This window comes from Gymnoscopelus microlampas (genome assembly GCF_963454915.1).
Source record: "Gymnoscopelus microlampas genome assembly, chromosome: 8".
NCBI classification, from domain to species: Eukaryota; Metazoa; Chordata; class Actinopteri; order Myctophiformes; family Myctophidae; genus Gymnoscopelus; species Gymnoscopelus microlampas.
Genome location: NC_139945.1, coordinates 13,101,385 through 13,122,358, shown reverse-complemented (window position 1 = coordinate 13,122,358; position 20,974 = coordinate 13,101,385). Strand labels below are relative to the sequence as shown.

The 20,974-nt window shown below is 40.3% G+C and overlaps 2 protein-coding genes across 2 annotated transcripts in view; both read right to left on the bottom strand.

Annotated features, from left to right (window-relative positions):
• Window positions 1–20,974, bottom strand: part of LOC311049831 (galectin-4-like) — a 459,606-nt gene that overhangs the window by 106,899 nt on the left and 331,733 nt on the right. The gene's annotated exons all lie outside the window — the stretch shown is intronic.
• LOC311050403 (uncharacterized protein) lies at window positions 10,297–17,271 on the bottom strand. The gene is made up of 4 exons (XM_084064476.1): window positions 17,098–17,271; window positions 14,763–14,946; window positions 13,826–14,589; window positions 10,297–12,680 (listed from the first exon to the last, which is right to left on the bottom strand). Exons 1-4 carry the CDS (start codon window positions 17,172–17,174, stop codon window positions 12,638–12,640), a joined length of 1,068 nt encoding a protein of 355 aa, XP_083920602.1. The 5' UTR covers window positions 17,175–17,271; the 3' UTR covers window positions 10,297–12,637.

The window sequence follows — 20,974 nt, the reverse complement described above, 5'->3', positions numbered from 1 at the left end:
GGTCTAGAGGAGTAATGTCAACTTCATAGACAATTCTTTTCCCCTATAAATAATAATACCAAAAATAGCACATCTACAAGCTCACAATGTGACACATTGTGCGCTTGTAGATCGAATACGTGTAAGTGTATCTTGAGATTCTGACTTGCCTGATGTTTCGCTTTGGGCACAAAACACCTAACCCTGTGTCTATCTGAGAAGAGGTATCCTGCCCCTGGCAATAAAGGTACCCAAGTAAGAAAGGTTGAGTGTAATGGGTCTGTGATCTAGGAGATGCATTTAGTTTTATTGTCGGCTACTTTGAAGTCGTAACAGAAATGTAATCTGTGCGACCCCAAAATATAATTGGAAGCACTTGTTGTGAGTGCACATAATGGTTGCAGTGTATATAGTATCTTAGATATTGATCAGAATAGACCCTCACCTGAAAAGATTTTAGACATGGTTTCATTTATTCCAGCTAAATGTCAATACTGTTTTGCACTATTGTTGTGTTGAACATATTCTCCAGTATAACGTTATTATAGTCGGTTTCAGAATATATCAACAGTCTGCAGGGAAGTCCAAATGAATTAGTAGAGAAACAATATGGATGGGGTGCTTTATATAGTCCTTGTTCATATTTCTTGCTCTCCCTCGTGCACCGGGGCGTAAACATAAGCACCGTCGTCCTCCTCGTAGATGACAGCCACCGTGTCCCCTGTGTCTGACCCTGTCGTACTCGCCTGGATGTACGCCTGGTGCAGGACAGATGACAACAGAACATGTAGTTGTACCGTTTCACTTTAAACGCTTGTAAAATCTGACGTGACAACATGTGAAACATTACAGAGGTAAATCTGCACACTGCCATCTCATCCTGTCTGAGGGTGGTTATTATTACGCATTAGTTCACTTTTTTGACGACACATTGGCAATTGGCAAATTATGCAGCCAATACTTTCACATGTCTCTATTTTGGGCAACGATTTCAACTTTTGAAAACCTTTTAGTCAACTAAATCTACAGTTGATTTAGTCGACTCAAGTTTATTGTGGTTGGCCTTGATGGTGTCATAATGCCTGATTTATACTGTGTGCCGAAAATAGCCGATCTACAAGCTTGTGTAGATCGGATAGATTTTCGTAGCGTGACACCCACAAGCAGCCAAATATAAAATTACTTGTCTTAGTTCTACAGGATCTCTTCACTATAGTCCCTCTCTAACATTTTAGTCTAGTTTTTATTTGTTGACAAAATTATATTTAGTCATAGTTTTAGTCATCATACTGTAGGTTATTTCTTATTTCGTTTTTAGGTAATTTCCGTCAGAGAAAAAAAGGTAGTCGACAGACATTTATCGTCATAGTTTTAGCCGACGAAATTAACCCATTCAATTCGGGAACGCATCTGTGTCATTTCATTTCTTTGGCTATTCAAAAATAGCAGATATACAAGCTCATAGCGTGGCACCGAGAACCGCACTATGAGCTTGTAGATCTGCTATTTTTTTTTTAAAGGGTGGGTCATGAAAATTTGTGCAAAACCTGGAAGAACACAAGCCACGTTACGACATGACCATAAGCAATGAAACCCTTTTTAAATCAACAAAAATCGTTTTGTTGTTATATCGTGTGTCAAAATATTGTATTTCTATAGTAAGTAAATAAGAGGGATAATGAATAGAGAGTCTGCCATGTTTGTGGCTGATTAGATTAATTTCTGTATAATGACAGTTCACTTTTCATTATCATTATTATTGATAGGGAGTGCTATCACACTCACCAATGCTCCTCCAGTTGGTTTTCCTGCTGCTCTGTGCAGCCCTCTTCAGGTGTCCAGCGCCCTCCTCTGTGTCCAGTGTCTCCATCGTGAGAACCAGTGCAGACGAGGAGGGCGGTGTGTGTTTGGACACTATGGGGACGGTGGACACAATGGGCTTGGAGCTCAGGACAGACAACAGCACCGTCTCGGGGGAGATGGCGCACGGCGGCATGAGCGGCGGCGCACAGGGTAAGACATTGGGGATCGTCTCAATGCACACGATGACCTGAGCTCCATGGTCAACACTGGGTACGACGGACAGCTCCTGCATGTCTGGAGTTACGTTCTCCACACACAGAGCGGTCTGAGTGTCCACGGCGTAGTCCAGTCTTCACGACCCATGTTTTTCAGCCATTGTTGTAACTTGTCTGGTTCATGTAGAGGGAATCTACAACACAGTGGAGATCACACACTTAGAGAGGGGATGACATCAACCATGCAAATGCAGTGTACATCGAATGAAGCAAAATAAAATGTCATGACTGAAAGTTTATTGATGTTGTTTAGGTATTATCATTCTAAACCTATGTTGCTGCTGTTCTACATACAGCCAACCAGTTGAAGAAATTGACACATTAACCTTTGCTTTAATGACATTTCTGAGACCATTCATGTTTATGGAAGATGCTTCTAAACATGTATTCTATTGCTATTGCTAGTTTGATCACTTCAAATACTCTTTAATCTTAAAATAACTAATAACCTAAACTGCAACGTGTTGTGAGCTTATAGGTCGGCTATTTTGGGTGTGCGACATACGGTCTAAGCCATGCTGACTTCTACGGAATCCCAATGACTGAAATCACTTGTGGCGCCTGAGAACTTTAATCCATGAGTGAGTATATCATATGTACATACAGTTGAATGACCACTCATAGCTGACTGTTGTGGAATTCTTGATCAATCAGTAATTGATTAGGCAAGAGGAGTCTGAGACAATATTCAAGGTGGTGAGGTGATAGTTATACTTTATCATACAGTACATGATATCATGGGTAGAAGTACAATAACACTCAGGTCGGTGGTACGGTAGTTCTGCCAACAAACACAGGGATCAGACCATAGTTATATTAGCTGCTACAAGGACAAGCTGAACCATAATACAGGCTGTATGGAAAGTTGGAAAAAATAGCTATCAGGCCTAACGGGGACATCTTGGCTCTTACAAGCTACATAATAACAGTTTAATAACAGTTAAATATAAACAACCATAAAAACAATATAATACAATTCTACCACAATTCTTCCTCAATTGACCCATTGACCCAGCCCTAGAATGGCTATCAATACTAGATCTCATACATGCCTATATTCCATATACGGCCATAGCCATACTGCCCTGCCAAGCCAAAGTGCAGTAACTACGTTATTGGACACACCGACTTGTTTTTATATGCCAAAGGTCAAATTAGCCTTTGTGATTTTGGGGGATAAACAATTACCTCAAGATCAGATGTACAATTAGTGTAATATCACTTACAGTATATGCTGATATCTCATTTGGCTGACCAGTTGAATCACTTTTAAACCCATTTTTCAGTGATTTTTCTTTTTTCGTTGTTACTGCACTTTGGCTTGGCAGGGCAGCATACCTCTGATGCATTCTAATTCATCACACTGCGAGTCAGCTCTTGTCAGCAAACTTTCAATACCTTTTTAAAGTTCTTAGAGGAAACAAATGTTTAATAAACTATCTCCACTTTTCCATGAGTTTCACATGGACCACATTCTCATGTGCGCTACTGGACGGCATTCACAGCAGCACTTTACACTTCCTTCAGTGAGGTATACAGTATGTGGCCCACAAATTGACAGGTGCGATTACAATTACCTCGCACTAACCACACCGTTCAAAGGGATTTGATATTTATCAGCCATCATATCAGCCTAGGGTTAGTCAAATAGCCTGGCACGGACCACACAACCCACATGATCAGTCAGGCCAGTGCCAGGCTAAGATAACTAGGCAATAGACCAATTATTTGTTTACCAACTGGAGACTGAGACTGGACGCACAGGTGATTGTTTCACGCAATCAATTCTCAACCTGTTGTTTCGGGGTGCGCTGGTTTCAGCACACCCCAACCCCCTCTTGTGTGTTGGCTAGTGAGGCGCGTCCTAGCGAGACCTGATAGAATGGGTTTCATTGCGCGCATACTGGTTGCACGCATACTGGTTCTTATCAGTGTGACGTCGTCTGTTAAGGGGTCTATACATTGTTAATATTATAAGTATTATTATTATTAGTAGTAGTCTAGTATCATTATCATTATTTTGAATGAGCATTTAGAAAACTGCTGATTTTGTGTTTATTCTTTGAAAAGATTAACTTTTTTGAAATGCATGTGTTTTTGTTTGTTTGTTTGTTTGTTTGTTTGTTTGTTTGTTTGTTTGTTTGTTTGTTTGTTTGTCCACCTGTGTTTGTAAGCTTCATAGAAATGTTTATACATTTATGCACCAAAAAACAACTTGGTACCTATTGAATGATTTTTACACTTCTAACACACTGCATGCAAAAGCACCCAAATGTTTTACTTAGTAAAAGTATCAATACTGCAATGTAAAAATACTCGGTTATAAGTAAAAGTGTGGAATTCCAAATTTTCTTGAGTAAATACGAAAGTATTGGCATCAAAATGTACTTAAAGTACCAAAAGTAAAAGTACTTCTAGTAGTAAATCTTTTGAAAATAGCAGATCTACAGCAGATCTACTTGTAGATTTTTTCAAATGGCTGAAGTGGGTAATGTATGTTTTGTAATAGTAATCAAAATCCACAAAGTAACTAAAGCTGTGAAATAATTGTAGTGGAGAATAGTAAAAGCACAATATTTGCCTCTGAGATGTAGTGGAGTAGAAGTAAAAGTACAGAGAATTGGAAATACTCCAGTAAAGTAAAAAACATACCTCAAAATTGTACTTTAAAGTACAGTAATTGAGTAAAAACGAAGTTGCTTTACATTACACCACTGCAAGTCACCATCTTTGTTGTCAGAACAAAACCTGCAGCACTGTTTGCAGGTTGTTGATCCGGTATGGGTCTAGAGCAGTGGTTCTCAAACTTTTTCATGTCAAGGACCCCCAAATTGACACTTATTAGCCTGCGGACCCCCATTTGAAAAGATAAGCCAGGGACCCCCATAAGAGAAGATTTTTACGGCTCTAGCGATAAAAAAAATAATTTCAAGGACCCCCAGTTTGTTGATAAGGATGAGGACGCACAACTCTTAGCCACGATGCAGAAAGTTTTAATGATAAGAAACCAACGTTTCGACAATTACTGTCTTCCTCAGGGTTTTTTCTGGACCCCCAGTTTGACATGCGTTAGGCTACGGACCCCCATTTAATGACATTTCTATCCCTGGGACCCCAATTTGTAAAATCAATGTTAATTTTAACTCAGAGTGTACAAATGGAAGCAAATGGACCCGTTAGTTAGGGTCCATTTGGTTCACTCTCAGAGTTACAGACACATAAGGGTCCATTTGGTCCTATCCATCATTTAGCTGGGGACCCCCTGGAACCCCCTAAAGTACCCCTGGGGGTCCCCGGACCCCACTTTGAGAACCAATGGTCTAGAGCGGAATCGCGGATACGGAAACTTTTCTTGCATGTGTGTGTTAAGAGCGAAATGACCGGATACCGTACGCGGGCTGTAGACCGGATTTTGATTTGATTTGATTTGATTTTGGATCCCCATTAGCTGTTGCACATGGCAACAGCTATTCTTCCTGGGGTCCACACAGAGCAATTAACATACAATTTACAAAACAATTATTAAAAAAAGAACATGTTTACAAATATCAATATAAAAATACTTGATGGTACAGTGAAATATACATAATTAAAATGACATTACAAGAAAGTGCTTTAGTCTTTTCTTAAAATGCCTTTTATCCTTAATTTCTGTGATGCATACTGGTAGAGAGTTCCAGAAGGTCATTGCCCTGTACATGACTGTATTCTTCATTGCATTCGTTTTTGGCTTGGGTGCTGTGAATCTACCAATTGCTACATGTATTGTATTATATTGGTGTCTATCACAGGTATAATGAATATTTTTATATAGGCAATTTGTTTTTTTATTTAAACAAATGTTCCTAAAAAATACAGCCAGACTGGCAGTTAGTCTTTGCTCCACCAACAGCCATGACAGATTCTGATGAATTAATAGTGTATTAGATCTAATATTACAATTAAGGGCAAGGCGAGCTGCCTTGTTCTGGGCTATTTGTAATTTATGCTGATCCTTTTTAGCTGCATTGGACCACACAACTGGACAGTAGTCAAGATGGGATATGACTAGTGCCTGGATAACCTGGACAGCCGATGTTGGAGTTAAAAACTCAGCACATCTCCTTATCATGGACAGACCCCCTCCCATTTTCTTCGTTATATTGTCAATATGAGTAGACCATGTTAGATGACTGTCTAACGTTACACCCAGTAGTTTTACTTCATCTACCTGCTCAATTTCTAACTCCCTCAAATATAGATTCAGCTTGGGTTTTGACTTTATATACTGTGATCCAAATACAATTGATTTTGTCTTTGAGATGTTCAGGATCATCTTATTGTTCACCACCCACTCTGATATGCATTGTAGGATCCCACCAGTTGATCACAATAGACACCAGGCTGAATTCCACGGGTACTGTGTGGAAAACCTGGTGAAGCCAGGTGAGCGCGCTGACCTCTAGTGGACGTACTGTTTATCGTCGTAACGACAGAGCAGTGCCAGTGACCGTTACATCGCTACAAACGGACGTATTTATTTTAGTGCAAAAACAGAGCACTAACGAGCACGTCAACCTTGATAGATATGCAGCTGTAAATCACGTCCAGAGTCAGCCCTGAAACATGACTGTCATCGATGAAGTTAACTTCGACATAGTGTTTGCACTTTCCCTCTTTTCGGCCGTACATCTATATAAACGTTCAGATTTCAAATATAAAGTGCTGACCTCACGGCCACGGATGTTACAATTATGCACGGGCCCATAGAAATACCCGTATCTTCCGTATTGTTCAATACAAAGCATTTTAATCCAATCGGTGGTCTCCGTCTTTCCTGCCCAATGCTTTCAACTACGCGACCCTATCGGTTGGGAGGTATATTGCACTGTGATACTTTATGAGAAAATGGCAAACAATCGGATTAAAATGCTTTTTATTGAACAAGACAGAAGATACGGGTACTTCTGAGGGCCCGTACATATTTTTTTAACATCCGTGGCCATGAGGTCGGCACTTTATATTTGAAATATGAACGTTTAGGTAGATGTACGGACCAAAAAAGGAGAAAGTGCAAACACTATGTTGAAGTTCAGTCATGACGGTCATGACAGATGACCATGGCTAGTGTCACTGCTGTGTGTTCATACTTACTTGTAGAAGCTTTTCCTCTCATTGTTATATTGTTGGTGTTGTTGATGTTTGCTGAGTCATTGTTACAGAGGGAAACACAACAATACTTCGGCATGTCGTCCTGTCTGTCACCTGGCTGTCGTCTGATGGCATCAGAACCAGAACAGACCGTTTTCACCATATCTATGGTTTTGACAATTTCTTCAACGATGATCATCATTGTTGCCAGATTTTTTTTGCCAGATAATTAAGCAGGCAGGTCTATGAAAACAAGCCCAAAAGAAGCGACATGATGAGCACTTTAAGTTTAAACCTACCCATATTTTCAAAAACAATCTTTGGAGAAAAAAAAGGGGGGAAATTGAATATTTTTTTAACAAAACAAATCTGGTCCCGGGGGCAACTACCAATATTTACGAGGAACTTTACAGAAAAACAAAGTTACTTATAATAAGCAGACATGGCAACACTGATGATCAGCTGTTTTGTCGGGTGACGCAAATTACATGCGACTGTCATTTGAAAACATTGGGTATATTTTTGCCTTTATCTACCAATTGGCAGGTTTAGGATTTATGACTTTGGACTGGAGTGCCTGCTGCATATAGCAGTGGTGTAAAGTAACTAGTTAATTTACTCAAGTACTGTACTTTTTACTTTACTGGAGTATTTCCAATTTTCTGTACCTAGCTACTTCTACTCCACCACATCTCAGAGGCACATAGTAGCCTATTGTACTTTTTACTCCACTACAATTATTTGAAAACTTTGTAGATTTTGATTATCATTACAAAACATACATTACCCACTTCAGCCCTATATACATTTCGGCCATTTGAAAATAGCAGATCTACAAGCTCACGCTTTATTTTTATACATTTGAAAACTTGTGAAACGGGACATTCTGCATAATGAGTACTTTCTACTTTTGGTACTTCAAGTACATTTTGAATTCTGGACTTCTAATTGTAACAGAGTATTTCTACATTGCAGTATTGATACTTTTACTTAAGTAAAATGTGAGTACCTTTTTCCGCCACTGGTGTTTTCAGGACCATAGACAGCACCCCACATACCCAGACCAAAGCAGTCTATGTGGTAGGCCTATTTTCCAATCAAATCAAATTAGGTTGGCTGCCAGGGTTGAGCTGTAGGGGGTACGGGGGGGTACGGCGTACCCTTAGTTCTGACACTGTGGGAGCTGGGGGCGCGCGTGCACGCACCGTCAGCGGCGGTCTTTAACGCCTTAAAGTTTAAAAACAATAGCCTCTCAAGGTTCGCGCCGTCAGTGGCGACCCGTTCTCAATAGCGTCTACCTGGCTGCTTTGCATAACATTAGGCTACTCGAGAAAAGACACGGACTTGAATTGAATGTGTTACATTCCTCTCACAATGACAGACAACATCTCTGCACTGCAAGGTGTGAAGATCGCTTAGCAGAGGACCCAGTTCTCTGAGACAAGACAAAGACAAGTTGTCTGATTATTTTAAGTAGGCCTACTTATGTGTGGGTGAGTCAAAATGTAAAAATGATGTAAAAAGCTTTTATATAAAATTAAAAGGAAAATAAAATAATTAATTTGAAACAAAAATAAAAACAACAAATTAACAATGCAACAATACAACAAAATAATAATACTATGATTACATTAATAATCACATGTTGAATACAGTATTTCAACTAGCACTGAGCTGAGTGGCTATGTGCGCGCACGTGCGCGCGCGTGACGTCATAAAATACAGTACCCTTAGTTCAAAAATCCACAGCTCACCACTGGTTGGCTCCAATACATAATCCAGTAGGCTACAAGTTATAAGAAAATTTGCAAAATAGATTTAGTTTAGAGGGGGGGGGAGGAGGGGACACACTTTGGTATTTGACCACTGGGCCGTGGTCAACATATGGGTTTAAAGCTGCACTATGTAACTTTCCTCTTGTACCCCGGATTTGAACCTGGTTTCCCGGGCAAGTGCTGACATTTTTACCATTGAGCTAAATAGTTTGACAGCTTGCTCAGGGGATAAATTGAATCTTGACCTTCAGGTTGAAGTTTGTTTCAGATCCTGTGTCTAGGTGAGACATGACTGTGACGCGATCTAAATGTCTCATAAAAGAAAAGGGAGACAAAATACAACCACCTAATTGTATAAGTTATACTGCATTAACATACTCTAGCATACAGATTGGAGAAAATTACATTTTATTCATTTAAAAAAAGTACATAGTGCTGCTTTAAATAGGCTACTGTGGTTATATTTTGTATGTAGCATTGATTCTAACTTAATGCAGATTTGAGCATCATTGTGCAGCACCAAGGCTGCAGAGGTTGTCCTACAATGTAACAGCATTGTTTCACATTTGACCTTTTCCAAAACTTCCATAGGCGTTCAATTGCTTTCCACTGCATCTGTGTGTTGCCTGGCAACCAATTGCTTGGCCCTGAGAATATTGGTTATCAATAACAATAAATTACTGCGTTATTGTTTTGTTTATCTTATCAAATATTGTCAAGTAGACTGCCTCATAAAAGCAACAAACCACGCAAGGCAGTGGGGTTTTACAGTGAATTTAGAACAGCAATTATTGCTTTATTCATATTAAGATATCCATTCATCTATGCCCATCAGGGGCAGATCCCGACTCATTGAGCAACAACGAGTTGTACTACTAAACAATATGCAGAACGTGCAGGGGTCTTGGGCACCCAGAAAGGACAGCAAAACGAAGTATTTAGTCTTATGAGCAGAGGCAATTCTTGAGACTGCTGTGACCCTGACCGGATCAACCACTGATGCTTGTCATCTCATCTCAGAACAAGCAATGCCATACCACTAGGCATGTAACGATTTATCGTTAGTCGATTAAAATCAAGTTAAACCGATTTAATAAAAATGTAACGCGATGCAAACAGCGGAGGGCGCAATCGACTCAAGACAAGAAAATGCAGGATCTTCGTAAGAGAATTGATTTAAAAAAAAGTTCACTCATTTGCTACTGTATTGAAAAGAACATAAGAGAAAACACAGTATTGTTAAAAAAAAAAAAAAAAGATTGTACCAATACTGGATTTGTATAGGCATTACATGCCTACATACTATTATATAATTTAAGGTCTACAGATAAGTGTTGAAATAATGAGGTGGTTTATTGTCAAGGATAGGGGTAAATAGGAAATCAAATGTTAAGTGCAAAGACACTCACTTCTCAAACAGAACACATGGGCTGTTAATGAATTATACATCAAGCTACCAGGATACATTAACACAGAAATAATGATGTTTAGCAGTTTCCAAAAATCACTTGACTAAACATTTTGATTCAATATTTCTTTCCAAACATTTTAACCCCCCAAATATGTACGTACTGTAAGTATGGGACGATATGAAAATTGCATGTCACGATTATTGTGGCAAAAATAATTGCGATTAACGATATTATCGCGATAATCAAAATATGCTTAAAAAATTAAATGCCACTTTTGTTAACCTCTTGAACCTCCAGCATTCCTACTCTGGGGGGGAACGTTGTGAGCTTATAGATCTATTTTTGGCAAATCTATTGTGTAGTGAAATAGGTGTGCCAACTGCGCTCTTTACAGGTCCAATGTCACAATACATTTAAATCTCTACGATTATTGTGAGTTTTTAATCACGATAAGCGATAACGGTTATCGTCCCATCCCTAACAGTACGTACTTATACACATACACAATTGTGTGTGTGTTTATTGCTTACTAGTGGACTACCAGTGCTTGTCTTACAGCAAAGCAGGAGACAGTAGATTGTGCTAGGAGGCGGGGAGCTGCCAGATGAATGGCACAATGACAGACAGGGTAGCAATGCCTTCCTCTATGGCAGTGGTTCTCAAACTTTTTCCATGTCATGGACCCCCAAAATTATATGTATTTGGCCGCGGACCCCATCTCAAATTGTTTTGTTCCAGGGATCCCCAGAGGCAAAGATCTGAGTTGGACAAAAATATACATATTCAAAGATTTGCACAAATGTTTTCACGATTTTTCAAAAATAGATCTACAAGCTCGTAGTCCCACTATGAGCTTGTTGATCTGATTGTGATGCTGTATTAGCACATTTTGCTGGGGACCCCCTGGTACTCCCCCCCCCCATGGACCCACTTTGAGAACCAATGCATCTATGGGAAGGGGTGCAGCGGTGCAAAACATTAGGTAGGCTAGCAGTTATAAACTGGCTGAACACAGATAAAAAACATGAAATCGTGGGGTTTTCTTTTTTCTAGTTCTTCCAAGAGACAAAGGTAAGAAAGAACGTCTAGTCAAGTGGTTCTCAACCTTTTCTGGATCAGGGCCCACTTGAAAATCTCAAAAGTGTTCAGCTCACCCATATGATCACTTAAACACATGTTAAATGGTCAGATGGGTGGGCCGTGTGCATTTTCAGAGCATGTTATGACCGATCGATCGAGTTCCGGCTTTAATCAATGGAACTAACATAGTATACTTTAAGATTCTGTTTAGCATATCACAATGAAAACAAATCTTACAAGGTTTTAAAGAAAAAAAAACATACTATGCCTTTTTTTTTTTAAATATTAATATTTTATCATTAAAATCTTAGTATTAAGAATTAATTTGGCAGCCTACTTGCAATATCCCCACGGCCCCAGCCCACTGGTTGAGAACCACTGTTTTAACTGATGTATTATTATCATTTCCCCATCTAAACTACACCACAGTGTACTGTGTATTAATCAAAACAGATTGCAGCCAGAACAAGAGCATGGCTGCGTCTGAAATCACATGCTAACATACCATTTAGAAATTAGCAGGGGATACTTAATAGTATGTCTGAAAGTTTAGGAGCTACTCAACAGTACGTGAAATGCATACTACATTTGGGAAATATTACAGCATGTATGTAACAGTGGACACAATATACCAGAATTTATACATGGCATACAGCGACCAAACCTCTGTCTTACGGTCAATTATTCTTCTATTAAACACATGTAGAATGTAGTCATTTGTTGAAACTGATGTTGGAAAGTCTATGTGTAGTACCTCTGCTTTGTCACAAGATGGGGCACCTTTCCTAACATTCCATGTGGTCTCATTAATATGTCCGATATCGTTGCTGTCAGGCAGAAACCTTGTTTCTCCATATTTCAATTTTAAATGAATACCCTACAATGAGAGTGTCACACATAAATAGCCGATCTACAAGCACACAACGTGTCACATGTTTTTGTTTTAGAAATGATAATAAAAAAGGAACGTTTTTTGACATATTACAAGGTTTCCACCCGACAGCAACGATATCAAATGTACTACTGTGTAAGCACTCCAAAGTACGTTGAAAAATAGCATACTGATTAGTATGTGATTTCGGACACAACCCATGTGTGTGAGAACTGGAGGGAGTGATGTAGGTGGTTGGTGGCGGGTGCAGGTCAGATGGGAGTCCCTCCATCTACATCGTTCCCGTCTGCGTTAGCGTGTCGGCGTACGCCAAGGGGTCGTCATTCGGAGGAGGCTGTGAAAAGCAAGGAGGAGGGGGTGGGGGGTGAGGTCACACCGTCAAGCCTTCAGATTGGAAAACGAAAAAACACACTGACATGATGTGCAACTGTGACATTTTCCCCTTAATATTGTGATGATGACAAATCACCTCAGCTGTGACATTTTTCCCTTTAACCATCATTTTATACTTGAGCTATTCAAAAAGTATCAGATATACAAGCTCATAGCGCTGCACCGAATGAGCTTTTAAAACTTGAAAATGTGTGCAAATCTTTGAATATGTATTTTTAAAGCGAACATTTGTAACTCAAATCTTTGCTTCTGGGGGTCCCTGGAACAAAACATTTTGAGATGGGGGTCCGCAGCCAAATACATATCTAAAAATGATTTCTAAATCCTAACAGTATGTTGCTAATATCAATGGTGCTCCAACTTTTCCATGACAAGGACCCCCAAAATGATATGTATTTGGCCGCGGACCCCCCATCTAAAAATATGTTGTTCCAGGGACCACCCAGAAGCAAATATTTGAGTTAAAAATGTTCGCTATGAGCTTGCATATCTGCTTTTTAATAGCCAAAGTATAAGATAATGGTTAAAGTGGTTAAAATCTAAAGTGACAGATGCTTTCCCGGTCGTAATGGATTAATACTGTGATAATGACAAATCACCTCAACTGTGACATTTTTCCCTTATTACTGTGATAATGACAAATCACCTCATCTCATGTCATGTCATGCTGTTCTTGTGGTAGCTGTAGGAGAATATATTACACTGTGAAACATAGTAGGACACGGAGAACATGTGGCAGCAATGCAACTTTTATCACCAAATGCTGTGAAGCATCAATTTAGGTTTAATTAAAAATGCTGGTCCTGGTGACCATCTGTGACAGTATGAGAGAACATTGACTTGGTTGTAGTGTTGTTTAGTTTTACTTTTAACTTCAAGGTATTTTCTATGGAGTTTAACGCATTCAAACCAGGAACGCATCTGTGTAACCACTTTATCCATACGTTATACTTTGGCTATTTTTTAATAGCCCAAAGAAATCTAAAAATGACACTGATTCTTTCCCGGTCTAAATTGGTTTACACACATACACACACGGTTAATATCCTTTGTTGACAGTCAACAGTAGGAGTGCATTCCACTCACCAATGCTCCTCCAGTTGGTTTTCCTGCTGCTCAGTGCTGCCCTCTTCAGGGGCGTCCCGCTCTCCCTCTGTGTCCAGTGTCTCCATGGTGAGGACCGGTGTGTGTTTGGACACTATGGGGACGGTGGACACAATGGGCTTGGAGCTCAGGGCAGACGACAGTACCGTCTCGGGGGAGATGGCGCACGGCGGCATGAACGGCGGCGCACAGGGTAAGACGTTGGGGATCGTCTCAAAGTAGGCGATGACCTGAGCTCCGTGGTCAACGCTGGGTACGACGGACAGCTCCTGCATGTCTGGAGTTACGTTCTCCACACACAGAGTGGTCTGAGTGTCCACGGCGTAGCCCGTCAGCGAGTCACTCACCTCACGCCATTCTAGCTCACGGTGCTGAGCTAGAATGGCGGCGGTGATCCCGCTCAACAAATCATCTTCTCCTTCAGCAGCAGGAGGAGATTGTGATACAACAACCACCGCTGTGTTCTCTCCTCCGTCAAGACCAGTTACATCCTCCACTGTTTGGAGTAAGGTCACAGGGAAATCCAGTCCTGTGTCAAATCCATCCACCGATGTTGGCGGCTGCAGGTCAGTCCTCACGAAGTCAACGGTATCCCTGATGTCACTTGATTCCACAGTGCTGCTGCTGCCCAGCGGTGCAGTGACAGCCACAGGCTGTGTCCCATTGTCAGCCATGGGTGTCCTTGGATTAACGTTGCATCTGAGCCGCTTGGCTTTCTTCTCACTTTGATCAATGCTCTTACGTTTCTAGACATGAGGATAAACACGCTTATTATATTGACAGTGAAATATACCAAGACTATATAGCTAAGACTAGTGGAAGCTGCCACGGTCAACATTGGGCCTGATCATTTTAAACCAATTTTGCATGCATTTAGGAGTGAGATTACACAAGTACATTTTTCATTCTCTCGTCTTACCTCAGGGGCCTTGAATACTGTAGGTACAGCGTCATTCTCAAGGTAGCGGATTCCCTGTTGTACTCTGAAGCAAGACGGTGTAAAATGTTCATGGCAAATGTATTGGTGTCGGGAGGGAGTCCAGTCTTCACGACCCATGTTTTTCAGCCATTGTTGCAACCTGTCTGGTTCATGTAGAGGGAATCTACAACACAGTAGGGATCACCCACTTAGTTAGAGAGGGGATGACATCAACCATGCAGATAGGTTTCAGCAAATTTAAAGAACTGAGATAATGTACAAGAGCATATCGCCGCAAGCGCAAACGAAAGTACCCATCTCTGTTTTTCAACTCTTTTATCTTCTTTAATAAATCAATGCTATTGAACACCCTTTTACGTCCGTCTGTGGGTTTTACAAATATTGAGCCAATGTAAAGTATTAATAAGCACTTCTGACTAAACCTCCTAACTCCATTGGATCCTCAAACTGCAACTCCAACTCAGGATTTTTTTCTGTCTGACTTTGTCATTCTAATCAATGATGCACAAAACAACTATCCCCACATTCACTGGTCAAAAAAACTCCACTTGAGCTGTATTTGGACAAAGTGATGATAATCAATGACACATGCAAGTATCTGACAATGTATAAAGTCACAATACACACTTTTATAAGGCAGTATTGTGTCGTTTTAAAAACGTTTTTTTTCCCCCTCATTTCCTGAAAAGATAATATTTTAGGTATGGTTGGTTTCTGCCCGACAGCAGAGACATTCACATTGTGTTCACATTCACAGCTAAATATTGGAGTCTTGCTTGATAATATGACATAATGCCAACAAATGGACAATAGCTGGGTTTGGAGATTTCATTGTGTGTTTCATTAAATGTCTGAGAGTCTATTTGTGGCATGTGTCTTTTGATGAGGGCTGGTGGTCAAATACTGGCTCAGCTTTGGCCAGTGACAGATGGATGGCAGTTTCTGAAAACATTATCGCCATCGAACGCGATCCGATATTGATTGTTAGTAATAGTAATCAAGGATACTGATAAGGCAGTGGTGTACGGTATCCAAACCTTCTGTGCTTCTGTGACTGCAGTCCAGTGTGTGTGTGTGTGTGTGTGTGTGTGTGTGTGTGTGTGTGTGTGTGTGTGTGTGTGTGTGTGTGTGTGTGTGTGTGTAATAAATGGTTAGGCTATCGTAAATGTATATCATCTACCAACATCAGCTGTCATCTCGTGTGGGGGTGTGTGTGAGTGACAGAAAGAGTGACAGAGACATAGTGAGCAAGCGCACAAGAGAGAGAGGGAGAGTGAAAATACGTTCCCAGGTGAAATTTGTAACTTTGGAACGGCTTATTTGACAATATCTGAGTGGCTTTTACAACTGTAACAGGCTTATTTTTTTTAAACAGCCCCAGGCTTTCATCATGCCATTGAGCAAAATAAAATAAATGCTTCCTATAGTGGAGCTCGGGACTTTCCCCTCATCTCTACCCCAAAACAGAGTTGATTGGCTATTAACTCATGGTCCACATTTTTTTCAACCAATCCGATAACGCCAAGGGCGGGGCACTGAGCAGAGAATGGCTGCATCAACATCAGAGGAGTGCATCTCTTTATTGAACTAATTTAACCACTATAGTATTTTATACTTAAAATATTCAACAAGCTTTGTGATTTACCCGTTGGGAGCGTATAGATGATATTCCATTTAAATAAATAAATTAACATGGTTACAAAAATGTGAGAAAAAAATGCAAAAGAAAAAAACTGAAAGAGGCTTACTGAATATCACCTATAATGCCATGCCCAAAATAGTTCCACCTGGCCTGGGTGAAAGCAGTTACCCAAGGGCATTGAGGCTTAGACCAATTAAGTGGCCCGCCTTTTTAATCCACTGGCAGATCTCAAAGAATGATTCATACATGCTGCTACTGCCATTTCAACACAACAAGATTGTGTGTCATTGTTAAACAATAAAAAACATCAAATCTAATACGATTCAACAACACACTTAAAACATATTCGTTTAATCTGTCCTTTGGGACATTATTTGTGATATTGCATATTGGGGCTATAATACATTTGACTTAACTTGACTTAACTATTGTTGAAAATCTCAGTCACTGACTAACCATAACATCAAATATTGGCGCGGTGTATAGGTCAATAGTGGCAGTGTAAAATGTCCTCAAGAAACAATGAAAGGTCGATTAAACAAAACATGTCAAACCAACATGGATTCACATTCACTGCATGCAGCAGCCTGTTAATCATTCACAGTCAGAGTTAAGTATTAGCGCTAAACATAGTGTGTATCGTTCAACACGTGTCACTGTGTCCATACTTACTGGTAGAAGCTTTTACTCTCGTCATCGTCGTTGTTAGCCGAATCATTCTTACAGTGAGAAACACAACAATACTTCATGTCGTCCTCCTGTCAGCCTGCCTGTCACCTTTAATTCTTTCTGTCGTCTCGCTCGCGGCAGCAGGTGGTCGCAACTTGTGTGCGTTTGTTTGTCGTGTGACGCAAACTCAAGCCCCCCGAACGGGACTCCCTCTTACATTGCTGTTTCGCCCAGGTGGGCGTGGTTATATGCCTAAACCTGACCCTAACCCTTTTATACAGTCTAATATGCCCTAACCTCACAAATATTATGCCTCAAAACCACGCCCACCTGGTCAAAACACCAAATAAAGAGGCTATCCCTCCCGGCGGAGATTGGTTGAAGCCTCAGATAGCCTGGTGGCTAATTCTGGTATTCCAGGACTTTCGCATTTAGGACGCTACTGTGCATGCTTCAACCATCTGAACCGCTAGTGCGCTTGCTGTATTGGCTCCAAAATTGGAGCCCATCCAGGAAGTAGAGGTATGCTTCTAGGTGCTTCATGTGCCAGTGAGCAACTTTCATTGAAACGAATAGGTGGGGGCGGGTCAGTCCGCTCTCTAGATATTATTACTAAAACTCTATGCGCAAACTACATGCGACGGTCACGTTTAAGAACAACGTAGGGTGCGATTTTTGCCTCGTTTCAGTGGTGGAAGAAATACTCATGTATTTTACTTAAATAAAAGTAGCAATACCACAATATAAAATAGGGCTGAAGTGGTTAATGTATGTTTTGATAATGTAATAATTTAAATCTACAAAGTAACTAGTAATTAAAGTTTTCAAATATGGACGTTCTGCATAGTGTATTTGTCTGTTTTCTTCAATGTCATCATAATTTGAGTGCGTGGGGATCCCATTTTAAATAAGCCATTGTGCTTTTATGAGCAATCCAGTTTAGAGGACCTTGTATTGTAAATTGCACTTCCATGTACTGTTGACATGTCTTTTCTAAATAAAGTATTCAATCAATCAATCAATCAATCAAAGAGTATAAGTACAAATAATATTTGCCTCTGAGATGTAGTGGAGTAGAAGTAAAAGTGTAAAATTGTACTTAGTACAGTACTTGAGTAAATGTAACTTGTTTACACCACTGCACGTTTTGGCTTTGGCGAGGCGCCGTGATGGCCGCTATACGTTTAATGCATCACAGATAAAAGATCTTCTAGTTGAGTGTATGGGTATCCTGTAAGGAAATTAATTTCCACATAACGTGAATTTGTTTACATTTGAGTTTAGTATGCATATTAATGATGCAGTGTACAGTAGGCCACACACACAAAATTAAGTATAGCATATAAATAATACTATCATACTATCAATCATTATGCTATTTTCTTTTTTTAATTATTTAAATGTAATTGTTAACAGCCTTCCAGAGGTTGTCCTGTTATGTAACAGTATGTTTTGCATTTGCTCTTTTCAACAAAAAAACAACAACAGGTGTTCAAGACATCCACTCCTTGCATTTAAAACAGGTCAAATCTCATTTCAGATTGTATTTTTTTTATGTCACACGTCAAAGGCTACCCTCAATGTACATCACACTGAATAACAGATATAAAAAGGTACACCCCCACACACCCCCACACACCCCCACACACACACACACACACACATCCAAAGGCCTGGTAAAATGAGAGGGTTTGAAAAAAGCGGTTTCTAAAATCACTGGACTGCATTTTTTTTATTCAATATCTTTTTTCTTTTCTCCAAACATGTACACGGAATCTTTTTAAATGATACAGTATATATATATACATACACATTTGTGTATTTTGCTTATCTAAAAAGTTGAGGGCCATGTGCGCTTCAAGAGAGACAGGATTGTTTTTTTCTTTTTGGACATCTCGTGTGGTGGTGAAGAAATCCACAAATGGGCTAAGAAGTCACTGGTTGTCAAACATGTACTGGTGGAGACCGGCGTTGCTACCAGTGCTTGTCTTTTACAGCAAAGCTAGCTGGGGGAAAGAGTCGATTGTGCGGAAGGAGAGGCGGGGAGCTGCCAGATGAATGGCACAATGAACAGACAGGGTAGTATTGGACAGTGGTTCTCAAACTTTGTCAAGGACCCCCAAATTGACAGTTATTAGCCTGCGGACCCCCATTTGAAAAAATATGCCAAGGACCCCCATAAGAGAGGATTTTTATAGCAGTGATTCTCAACAATTTTAATTTCAAGGACACCAATTTGACATGCATTAGGCAACAGACCCCCCCATTTAGTGGCATTTCTATCTCTGGGGCCCCAATTTATATTGTAAAATCAATGTTAATTTAACTCAAAAAAAATGTGTCCATTTGGTTCCATTTGTACACTATGAGTTACAGATCCATAAGGGTCCATTTGACTCCTGACTACTTTTTACCTGGGGACGCCCTGGAACTCCCTCAAGGACCCCTAGGGGTCCCCGGACCCCACTTTTGAGAACCACTGGTATAGGAGCTGTGGAAAGCAGCAATACCTTCCTCTATTGAGAAGGAGTGCAGGAGTGCAAAACATTATGTATCAGTTACATGTTTGAAACCGGCTAAACACAGCTAATGGTTGAACAACACTTCTCAGACTGAGTGTAGAGGCCAGGGCAATCAGGATGGAGCCTTGGACGTTTCTGAATACTTTTCTGCTCTTTTTGTGTGTGTGTGGGGGTGGGGGGGGGGGGGGGGTGCATACATCTTTTGCAATCCTGGAAAATAAAACAATTCACCAACATAAACTGTGTCATGCCGGTTGGGGCCATTAACCACTTAACCCATTAAGACCTGAGGCCGATTCTACAAATGCCTTCTGAACCAGTACTTTCAAGACTTTTCAAAAATGTTCAAAAATAGCAGATGTACAAGCTTGCAGCGCGGCACAAAGTGACGCGCTGCAAGCTTGTATGTCTGCTATATTTGAATAGCCAACGCTAAAACGTAAAATGACACGATTCTTTCCCAGTTTTAATGGGCTGAACCCTATAAACAACTAAGTATACTTAGTTGACCGGAATCCCATGGGCCCGACCCCCCCTCCTGTTTTCTCACACCTCAAAAACAGCTGATCTACAAGCTCACAGTGCACTGCATTGCGACACGTTGTGAGATCAGCTATTTTCACCAAATGTACCCCCCCCCCCCCACAATAGGGACGTTAGGGTTCATGTTAAAAAAATACTGATAAACATGATCATGCTGCTCTCAACCCCAAGTCAAGATGCTGTGTTACACAAGTCTAGGCTTTTAGCATCAAGCTGCTGCTCCTTGTAAAAAAAACAAAAACAAAAACAATCAATTCCATAACAGGTCTTTGGTACATAACCAGCTACTTTGTCATATATTTAAAAACCAAGCAGCTCCAACGGGGCATTTGTCTGCATCTTTATAGGTCCCACAATGCAACTCAAGAACAGGCGAAATGGACCAAACGGAAATTGTGGGATTTTCTTCTTTTTCCAGTTATAACCGCTTAAGCTGCATTTTATTCTTTTGTCGTATGATGGTGTCACATGGCAAAAATAGCCGACCTGCAAGCTCACAACGCCCTGCATCGCAACATGTTGTGAGCTTGTAAATTGGTTATTTTCACTATTTTTGAGATCTTTATAATTCTCGACAGGTTGAAAGTGGTTAACAGACAAAGGAGAATGGGAATTCTGCAGTACCAATCCTCCGGTAGTTTCAGGACTGCATTTCTAGGACCCTATCTTTTCAACACAGCCGTACCAGCTAACGGCCATGTCGACTCCACCAATACATTCTATTCAACTCTTAAATAAATAAATGCAAGTTCAAAATTTGATTTTAACAGGTCTTGACTCAATGTTTTATTCACTTTCATCGAGTACTGTGCAAT